This window comes from Elephantulus edwardii, unplaced genomic scaffold, assembly GCF_000299155.1.
Source record: "Elephantulus edwardii isolate Elephantulus edwardi_28Jun2011 unplaced genomic scaffold, EleEdw1.0 scaffold00029, whole genome shotgun sequence".
NCBI lineage: Eukaryota > Metazoa > Chordata > Mammalia > Macroscelidea > Macroscelididae > Elephantulus > Elephantulus edwardii.
The window spans coordinates 4,631,519-4,642,614 of record NW_006399779.1 but is presented as its reverse complement, the minus strand read 5'-3'; the positions used below and the strand labels follow the sequence as shown (position 1 = coordinate 4,642,614).

The window sequence follows — 11,096 nt, the reverse complement described above, 5'->3', positions numbered from 1 at the left end:
GAATATACCACAGCTTCTCTAGCCATTCGTTTGTTGATGGGCACTTAGGTTGTTTCCACCTTCTTGCTATTGTGAACAAAGCTGCAATGAACATGGGTGTGCATATATCTGCTTGGATGTCAGCTATGGTCTCTTCATCCTCCCATGTATTTAACTGCCTTTGAGAACCCACCAGAGGATCACCAGTCGGTGGGTTCTGACTTGATGCTGCACAGCGATACAAAATGAATAGGAAATCATTTTCATGATCTCATACAGAGTGATATTTTAAAAAACAATAATCAGGCTATTAAACTTTAATTTTTTACCTTTTCTCTTTATTTATAGATTATTAAACACTTTAATTCCAGCCTTCAGAAAACAGTATTGTGCATTAAAAGAAGCTGGCCTATCAAATGCTGGTTTTGAGTCTGACTTCAAGACAATTCAGGATTTAGTTGAGAGGAAAAAAATGGTGGCTTGGGCTGACCAAATAACTGAACATCCAAAGCAAAAAGATTTAATGGAGGTTTCTGTTCTTATGACTTTTCCACAACTTGGACCAGCTCAGTCTACTTGTAAGTATGGATTTTGTTTTATCAAGTAAATCATAACATTATTTTTAAAAGTACCCTCCTTTATGTACTAATTTATAAAAACATTATTTCTTTTATTATTTTCCCTTATTATAATTAAAAAGATTTAGATCTTCTCTATAATTAATGAGGAAACTACCTTCAGAATCATTTTATTTAACCAGTATCTTCTAGGAGTGCATGTCTAAATGTGTATTGATGCTCTAAAAATCTCTAGCAATAAAAGCCTAATTTTATACATTTTTTACAGAAATCATTTTGTTTTATGTATTTCTTAAAAATTTAACCTCTATAGATGAATTAAGAACACTATATTATACAGTACATTAGTTTCCACACTCTTTTGGGTCACCCTTCTTTGGAATGAGAACAAATATAGATCTCTTCCAGTCAGTTGGCCAAGTTGGCACAACTTGGTGAGTAGTACATCCAGGGCAGCATCTGTTAGCTGAAATATGTCAGTTGGTATACCATCTCTTCCTGGGGCCTTATTTTTTGCTATTTCCTTCAAAACAGCTTGAACTTCTTCCTTCATCACCATAGGCTCTTAATCATATGTTATTTCATTAAATCCTTCTGTGTCTGCCAATTCCTTTTGATACAACGACTCAGTATAGTCCTTCCGTCTTCTTTTAATACTTCCTGGATCATTTAATGTTCTGCCTAAAGCATCCTTGATTATAGTAACTCGAGGTTTAAATTTGTTCTTCAGTTCCTTGAGCTTAAGAAATGCTGAGCGAGTTCGGCCCTTTTGATTTTCTGACTCCAGCTCCTTGCACATTTCATTGTAATATTTTGCTTTGTCATTCCGAGCTGCCTTTTGGAATCTTCTGTTCAGCTCTTTAATATCTTGAATTCTTCCTTGTGCTTTGGTTTCTCTGCACTCCAGTGCAATCTTCAAAGTTTCTTCTGACATCCATTTTGGTCTTTTCTTCCTCTTCTGTCTTTGTAATGACCGTTTGCACTCTTCCTGGATGATACCTTCCTGGATGACATCCTCCCACAACTCATCTGGTCTTCACTCATTAGTGTTCAAGGCCTCAAACCTGTTCCTGAGATGATTCTGAAATTCAGGTGGTATGAAATCAAAGTCATATTTTGGCTCCTGTGCATTTGGTTTAATTTTCCTCAGCTTCAGCTTGAATTTGCATATGAGTAGTTTATGTCTCTCTGGAGACTAAGGTGCGCCTGATACAGGCCATGGTCTTTGCAATCACTTGTTATGCATCAGAGAGTTGGACAATGACTAGGGAGGACAGAAGGAGAATTGATGCCTTTGAGCTGTGGTGCTGGAGAAGAGTATTGAATGTACCATGGACTGCCAATAAAACAAACCGATTCATCCTGGAGTGGGTTAAACCAAGCTATTCCTTAGAGGCAAGGATTCTGGGGCTTCGTCTGACATACTTTGGGCATGTTGCAAGGATGTTGGAGAGGGACAATCATGTTTGGGAAGGTGGAGGGACTGCGCAAGAGGGGAAGACCCTCTATGAGATGGATTGATTCAGTAACTGGGGTAATCGGGATGGGTGTGTCAGAGGCGGTGCGATTCGCACAGGATAGAGCAGGGTTTAGGGCTGTTGTACATAGGGTCGCTATGAGTCGCAAACGACTCGACAGCATATAACAACAACAATTATACAGTACTTAAAGTCTGTATTTATTAAAAAGAATTTATTATTTTTCTATTGGCCACTTTATATTCCTCATAGAAGGATACATGAGATAATTGCACACTTAACATTTATTATTAGTTTAAAATAATTATTAGTTTTGGATGTAAGAAATAGGATGTTTTCTTTGAATATCTCCAGAGCGCCAATATCATGCTCTACCTCAGGAACAAAAGCTACAAGCCTAAGAGAAAGGTGATTAAATTTATTTAACCGTTGCTTTTCTGATGAACATTGAAGAATGATTGAAAATATGATGGCTTGAGTCAGAGAAGAGTATCTTAGTTATTAAGATAACACTATTGGTTTTTAACAATATAAGGAGGACCTTTGCAGCAGTATTTCCAAGTGTAATACATTACTTCATATTGTGACTTCTACTTCCATGGGCATTGATCATGAACCCAAGTAAAATTAAATCCTTAAAGTTGGCATTCTTTCCCATATTAAAAATGATAATTGCTTATTGGTCTAGTTTTCAAGATTTTTGTTTTATATTGAGGTGTAATTGATACTGAAGGATGCAGTCTTTGATCATCTTCAATTAATATTTTAACCCCGTTTCATGTTTAGCAAGTAGCATTGTGTCAGCTCCATATTCCAGGTTGTTAATGAGTTTTCCTCCAACTCTTAATACTAAATTCTATTGTCCATGTTCTTAAATTACTTGCCCTCATGCAGATTAAATAAGTATCAAGAAGGAATACAGCCCTGACATACATCTTTCTTGATTTTAAGCCACCAAATTCTGTTTACTACCCTTTCGCCAGTTTACAGTTCCCACATGAGCATAATTTTATGTTCTAGAATTCCCATTGTTCACAATGTTACCCAAAATTTGTGATCATCATCACAAAGCTCATGTCATAACTCTCAAGTTAAAAGAGCCTCAAACGTGGCCCTCCATTGTGTTTCCAAGGCTGTAAACAACAGGGTAGGAAACTGCCCATTTTTATCCTGTTGAACTGGTGGTTAATTCAAGCCAACAGATAGGCTAGAGCTTTGTGGTAGCAATGCAGCTCTCTTATGGGCTATGTCACCCTAGCTCAAAGATCCACACAAGTGAATAGTTTTACTTGGTCAGTAAAACAAAGGTAAATGTTTTTCTAATAGTCTCTGGTTTTGAGTAAGATCACTCTGACATCAGAGTATCTTTTTTCACACCCTTTTTTTCTTTTTCTTTTTTTCTTTTTTTTCACACCCTTTTCTAAATCCAACTTGAATGTCTTTCACTATCCTCTTCATCTACTGCTACAACCATGTTTTATTTTCTTCAGTAAAATTTTCTTTTTGTGTAAAATTAATAATACTGTTTGATAATTTCAACATGCTTTTGGATTAGTTTTCTTTAGAATTCACTTCCTTAAAAATGTCTTCCAATCTATTATTTAGGTAGCTGTCTTCCAGATTCATTGACATTGATATAGACAAATGAGTGGAAGCATTTCTATTGGTATTATATCAATTTTCTAGAGCTTTTATTTCACCAGTCCTTAAGTGTGCAGCTTGGGTTTTCCTTCCCTTTGGTGATATTCTTCCTTGCGTATATGATAATACCTTGAAGTTTTGAACACCTACCAATTTATTTTTTTTTTCTTTTTCCATCTATGTTCATGAGAGATACTGATCTGTAGTTTTCTTTTTTTGTATCTTTTTCCCTGGTTTTGATATTAGGGTTGTGCTTGCTTCATAAAATGTCTTTTTGACTGTTCTTTTTTTTTTTTTTAATTATTTACATAGAATTGGTGATAAATTTTCTATGAATGTTTGGTAGAATTCAGCCATGAAGCCATCTGATCTAGGACTTTTTGGAGGGAGGTGGTAGAAGGGGAGGAGTCCTTTTATGATCTGCTCAATTTCTTCTTTTGTGATGGGTCTGTTCAAGTGTTCTACATCCGTCCTTGTCAATCTGGGAAGAGCATGAGTTTCAAGGAATTTGTTCATTTCCTCTTAAGTTTTTAATTTATCAGAGTATAGATTTTCACAATACTCCAATATTATAGATTTAATTTCATTTTCTCTGGTTCTGTTGTGATATCACTTCTGTCTTTTCTTAATCAAGTTATTTGTGTCTTCTCCTTTTTTCTTTTAAGTCTGCCAATGCTTTGTCAATTTTATTCACCCTTTTTGAAAAATGAACTCCTGATGATTTCAGTTGTTGTTCTTGTTTTCTAGCTCATTGATTTCAGCTCTTGTTCTTATAATTTCCTTTCTCCTAGAAGCAACGGGGTTAGATTGTTCTTTATCTATTTGGTGAAAGTGTTGAATAGATCATTAATTTTGCTTCTTTCTTCGTTATTTATGTGTTTGCCTATTGCTATGAACTGTCGTCTAAGGACTATCTTACAACCCAGAAGGTTTGTTTTTGTTTTAAATTCATTTTAATGGAAGTTTACAGAGACTTAGGGTTTCCAGTCATTCATTGTTGCACTTTTCACCCTACCTACCCCCCCTCCCCAATTCACTCTTCTCCTTGAACAGAAAGAAAATCTCTTTGATTATTATGCAATCCCTCCCCTCCATGTCCACTCCACTATGCAGCCTTCACTCTGGACTTCTGTAATGACAAGATTACTGTGTCATTCGTATTTTGCTCATGCATCCCTCAAGTATTGCAGCTTGCGGCTTGAATTTGTTTTTCAGTTCTTTCATCTTGAGAAATGCCAAGCAAGTTCTTCCCTTTTGCTTTTCTATTCTAGCTCTTTTGTCACGTTATCCATACTTTCTAACTACCCTTCTTTAACTCTTGTTTCCAAATTTTGCGTTCCATTTACTAGAAATTAACTCATTTTGGTTTATTTCAGACTACAAAATTTGGTAGAAATTGTTTCTTTCTACTGGCTTTAGCTGTTGATTTATATAATTGAGTAACAATCATATTAACAAGTCTTTATTTTATGTGTGTGGATAGTATCCTATCACTTACAACATTATACTTTAGAATAGGTTTTGAAATTGTCTGTTTTAACTATGAATGTAACATCATTCTTCCTCAGGTTTTCAGTCTAACATCTAACTCCACAAAGGGGTAACTCTCCCCTTCAAAAAAATTTGCAGGACATACTAATTCATATACAGTGAGTCATGGTCTCCCACATTCCTGCATTTATTTCTGTTCATTCCAACATTAGTCATACTGTTCTGCTGGGTCCAAGTCTGTTGCAGTGACTACACAAGCTTTACAGAACCGTATTCACAGTTAGGGAGTTTATAAGGGAAGTTGACCAGCTATAATTCAGATTGGCAGCAGACTGCAGTCTCTCAGTCCTCTAGTTTCTCAAGCATCATCACAGGCAGTTTGACTTTCAGCCTCAGGACTTGTATCTGTTTTACAAAGTTCTCTTAGTCCTGCCAGTTATGGCATTTTCACTCAGCCCTCCAACAAGCTTGAGTGGAGGCCCCTGTCTCTGGTTCCATGAGGCAGAAGTCCAGAGTCAGCTCTATTTCTTGTTTGTCTCTGTTTCTGTGTTGAGGCTGCTGTTGCCCTTGTATAGCTTCCAGTCCAGGCTGTAGTGCAGGAGTCTCTGACCCTGAAGGATGTCTTCTTCCTTGTTAGTGATGAGATTCCCAGTTTCTGCTATGGAAACTGCTCTATTCAAACCTACTGGGATGGCAAGGCTAGCTAATCCCCTTGTGAATAGACTGACACACTCTGTATAATCATGACCATCCAAATCACAGTGTCAGTCATTGGCTAGGAAAGCCATTTTGAACAGTAAACCCTTGACACCACAGCTAGTGTCAAGAGGAAATTGAATGCTCAGGAAGATTACTGCTGCTTTTCCTTTGAGATTATTTGTTGATCCTGGAAGATGTTAGAAGAAAGCTTAGTGAGACTTTTAAGAGCTTTGTGGGACAGAGGTGCCAGTACTGGAATCTAGAGTCCAATAAAAAGAGTATTACACAGTCTTTTCTCATTTGTGTTGGAAACCCAATTTAGTCAAAAGATTTGTATTGAAAATTTATTTTCCCTTTTGGGCCTTGATACTTTACATGATTATTTTTCATATTTAAAATCCTGTATTTACACGTAATTACGTAAGTTATACCTTTCAAATATAAAATAAATAATTTGATTTTTAATTTTTTTCTATAAAATTCTCAAAATGAAAGACTTCCTAAAGTCCTGTTATGTTTTGTAAATATGTATTTTATTTTGATAATGTGTCAGAATTAGCATAAGTTTTGTTTCATTACATTTTTCTTTAATTAGTATTTTAATTTTTTGTTCAAATTATTTCAGAGATTATTTACATATTAGGTCTAGTCTATTCTGTGAATTATGTGTGTTTTATGCATTGTGAGTCAAGGAAAAATAAGAGTAAAGGTAGAAATGATTATATTTTTAGTCAGTGTAATCCTGTGTCCTATGTAATCCTTTTGTCCTATGAACAACTTCAATACAATATTGAATACAATGCAACATGGAAGTAGTTTATAGGACAGAGTCTAAATAATGTGATTAATATTTCCATTTTAAGAACACAAAGCACCTTGCACATAGTGTACATTACCAGAATTAATTATACTACAAATAGTGGTTATTGATATATACCATCTAATCAGAACCACTCATAAGTGACCTTATGGTGAGTATCTGGAGACAGTAAATCACAAGGGAGGAGAGCGCCCATCTTTCTTCTGCAGAGCAGCTGATGGATTCAAACAACGTACCCTCAAGTTTGCAGTGCGGCTCCTTTCAGCTCTGGGTAAATTTTAGAAGGCCCATTAAAGAGAGTCTAAGCATTAGTCAGATACATGGTACAACATAGGTTTGTTTATTTTTTTCTTATAATCGCAAACAAGTACTATCTAGTGGATGAATTTATTAACCACTAAATGATCTAAGATTTCATGATGATCTTAAAGTTCCCCCCCATCTATCTTAAGGAACATTTAACATTTATGTATGCCATCAAGTGTACACATATAACTTGTATACAGTGTTTTTAAAACCTGATGAAATTTAAAGATCTATTGTAGACAAATTGATTTTGACTCATGGTGAGCCCAGGTTTAACTGGAACCATACTCCATAGAATTTTTAATGACTGATATTTCAGCAGTAGATTATTCAGGTCTTAATTTGTAGGTATTTTTGAGTGGACTTCACAGCAGTTAGTCAGTGGATCGCCAAAAAAACCTGAAGAGATTAACCAAGTATTCTATAATCTTTGCTCTCCTATTAGGGATTTAGATTGTTTAATTAATTTTTATTATTATATTTTAGTAAATGAACTTACATGTTTGTCCTGGTATTCACATCTGATTATGCCTGTGGTAAATTTAGAGAAGTAGAATTTTGCCTCAAATAATACGGACATTTTGTTAAAGTTTATAATAAGTACTGTCAAATATCTTCTTTCTCCAAATTATTATACTGTACAGTTAGCAGAAAGGTAACTTACTCTTTCAGTGTTACCAGCTTCTGGTGTTAGTATTTTCCAAAGAAGTACAATGACTAAATGATTAAACAGACTTGCATAGTTGGAAAATTTTAATACTTTGAATTGTTGCATGGGTATTTGACTTGCATTCTTTTCTCTGAACTACATCTCAGTTGATGGAGTAAAACCTGTTCCTTTTCTCAGGTCTGGAAATCACAAAGAATACTCATTGAAGATTATGCAGGATAGGGATGCTGGTGTAAGGCTTATTTATAGAACAGATTAAATTTCTGACATTAAATGAAAAGTCAAGATTTTCTCATTATCCATCTGGAAGCTCACATTTAGTAAATGTCTAACCTTTCCTTTTAAAAATTTAACACCTCTTGCCAGTATTTTGATCTTAAAGAACAATAAAGAAACCATGTTAGTAGAACCAGAATTTTATGGTACAGATAATCTTGTTGCATATGGAGTTCCAACTGAAATTTAGGTTTCACCTAAAATTACTTAAATACACAAATATGACATAAAAATTGGAAATCTGTAGATTAAATTCTCATTTTAATCTTTAATTTGATGTTTCAAAACATTACAGAGCTAAATTTTCTATACTTTTCCCCCTCCTTTGTGAGCAAGTTATAATCAATATCAGTAGATTATGAAAATTGTAGGATCTTTATGTCGTGTGAACTAAATTGCAATGAGTTTTTTGGGTTTTTAGGTTTTTAAAGTTGAAGTTACATGTCCAAACCTAAACACATTTCTTTTCACCTTCTATACTTATGTATATAGCAAGCTCTAGTGACCTAATGATAAGAGTTATGCTGCAACCCAAAAGCAGTTGGTTCATATCCACTAGATACTCTGTGGGAGAAAGATTGCAATCTCTTCCCATGTAATTTACAGCTGTGACTCCACTCCAATTCAGTGACACATAACAGCGTGTGTATGTATATGACTATAAATGAAGGGTTCACCATTTGGGTCGTTTCATGTTAAATAAACATGACCAAATGAGGCCAATTTAGAGAAAATAACTTACCTGTTATTTCCCACAAAGGCAAATATCAAAAGATTATGAGTGATATATTACTCAGTAGGTTATTTTTTAGAACTATGGCAATATTTTTATACCTGAGAATGTGTTTTCTCTGTAGTAGTTGCATATAGCTTGTGTTATCTGTAGAGAGGCTATGATAATGAAAATAGTGTTTCATTAATGTCTTTTTAAATTGGTTAACTTAATGGCACCTAAGATTACAAATTAAAATTCCTTCACCTGTATAATTTTCAACTATGAATTCTGTGATTCACGAGGTTTTTAAAATAATCAGATATTTGATTAGTACTTTGATTGTACCCATCATTTGTAGCTTAGAAATGCTTGTTAAAATGCATATATTAATGCTTGATTTCTCTTTACAACTTTGTCAACTAATAACTTTAATTTAACATAGTTTTGCCAAATACTTCTTCACATACATGTTAACTTGAACACCAGCAAAAGAAAAATCATTTGCCATTATTTTGTCTCAAGCCACAATTAGATCTTAGCCTGTTCATCAGTGTCTCCCTGTCATAAACTCTACCTCCTATAACTCATGTTTGCTAAATACTACATTGTGCTGTCTCACACTTACGTGCAGCTCTGTAAATCTTTAAACATCTGCATTATCTGCTTTTGGTAAATTAGTTCCTTTAAGTAAAATCTTTCAGACACATGATATGGCATATCAAAAGATGACACCAAAAACCTGTCCATTTTTTAAAGAGGAATTTTTAACTCACTAATAATAAATTATCCAGTGTTTTCCTTTCAAGTAACCATCTGTGAATTATTTCAGAAATCTGAAAAAATAAACTCCCTTTTAACTAGGGAACCTTATGAGATTCCCAGTAGTTATCTTGAGGGAGCCCTAGTAGGTAAGGAATTGTCCTCCCAACCCAAAGGCAAGCAATTCAAACCCAAGAGCTTCTCCACAGGAGGAAGATAGGCAATCTCCTCTTATGCAGGTTGCTTGCTAGTGGAGACAGTCCTCAGTTAAATTTGTAGGATATGCTTTTTAAAAAATTGAAATATTTGAAAGATGAATCTTGAAATAGACTATACATATGTACCTAAGTAACTTAAATTCAGCTAATTAATGTATTTTCAGATCTTTCTTTTGAGGCAGTTGGGTTTAAGTACATTTATCAAAGATGTTTTCCATTTACATCTTTATCAGACTCCTGTATTCATCAACAAAATTGCCCTGTTTTTACTTTTATTGTACTGTCAGTAGATGATAGTAATACTTAAAATTCCAGAACTTTTTGAGGAAGGATAGGAAGTGGCAGGAGAATGTCAAACTTTTTTAGGTGTTTCCTGGCTGACCACTTAAATAGTCATCAAATTCTAATTGACAATTTCTTAAAATGCCTTAGTATTTTAGTGGGTCAGACAAATTCTTATTTTATTGTGATATTTTACTTTTTAAATTTTAAAATATATTTTATATTGATAGTAAAATTTATGGTATTCTTCACTATGGAAACTACATAAATAGTAGTATTATTGTATAATAATCTATGTAATATTCTTTCATTGATATCAAGTCGATGCCAACTAATAGCCTCTTCTAAGGGTATAATCACTTGATGGGAGATTACCATCTTTCTTATATGGGGCAACTGGTGGATTCGAACCACCAGAAAAATGTGACCTTTGGGTTAGCAACAGTCTCTATGGACTATGTCACTAGAGCTTCCCAGAATCTGGACTATTAATAATAAAAATGTTTATATTTCTCCATCTCATGACTTCAGAGCTTGCATTTACAGTTAGCTTTAAAAGTGGTTTTAATACTTAAAATCTTTTTAGAAGCTTCTAAAACTTGGCAGTCTCAGCAAAATATCTTTGTATCACTTCCTTTTTTGTCACTCTGTGGCCTTAACAGTAAACAAACTTTCTGAAGCAGGAATCTCTAGCCATAATGCAGGAATAGATGAATAGAATTCTAACCACTTTATCCTCAAATGCACATTTTTAGTGTGTATAAGGTGCCCTAAAACATCATATAAATATTTTAAAATCTTTCCTGAACTGTTAATGGATTATTATAAAAACTGGAATTATATTCATTCAGTGAGCCTTACTTTAGGGTTTAGAAGAGAAATGTCTTCTGTATCTTTTAGTTTTCAGTTAATTTGTTTCTGGTTATTTTCTCATATAAGAAAAGTTTATCTACAAATCTAGAATACAGAACTCCAACAAAGAGAGAGAGTGTGTACATTCTTTTCATAAAAGACTTCTTGGAACCCATTTCTGCAATACCTTAATTTATAACTTCAACTATATGAGTTTCAACTAAACTTAAAAAGTTTGTGAATTTTAGAATAGCTGAATCAAACTTTTGTAACTAATGGAGTATTAGTTCATTTTTTAATTGAGTATTTCTAGGTAATCTGACACAGTTCTT

The 11,096-nt window shown here is 34.1% G+C and overlaps 1 protein-coding gene across 1 annotated transcript in view; it reads left to right on the top strand.

Annotated features, from left to right (window-relative positions):
- Positions 1 to 11,096, top strand: part of KIF18A (kinesin family member 18A) — an 84,479-nt gene that overhangs the window by 36,187 nt on the left and 37,196 nt on the right. Inside the window, exon 12 of the mRNA XM_006883775.1 lies at positions 328 to 549. Within this exon, the coding sequence (XP_006883837.1) occupies positions 328 to 549 (222 nt within the window). The remainder of the gene's footprint in view (positions 1 to 327; positions 550 to 11,096) is intronic.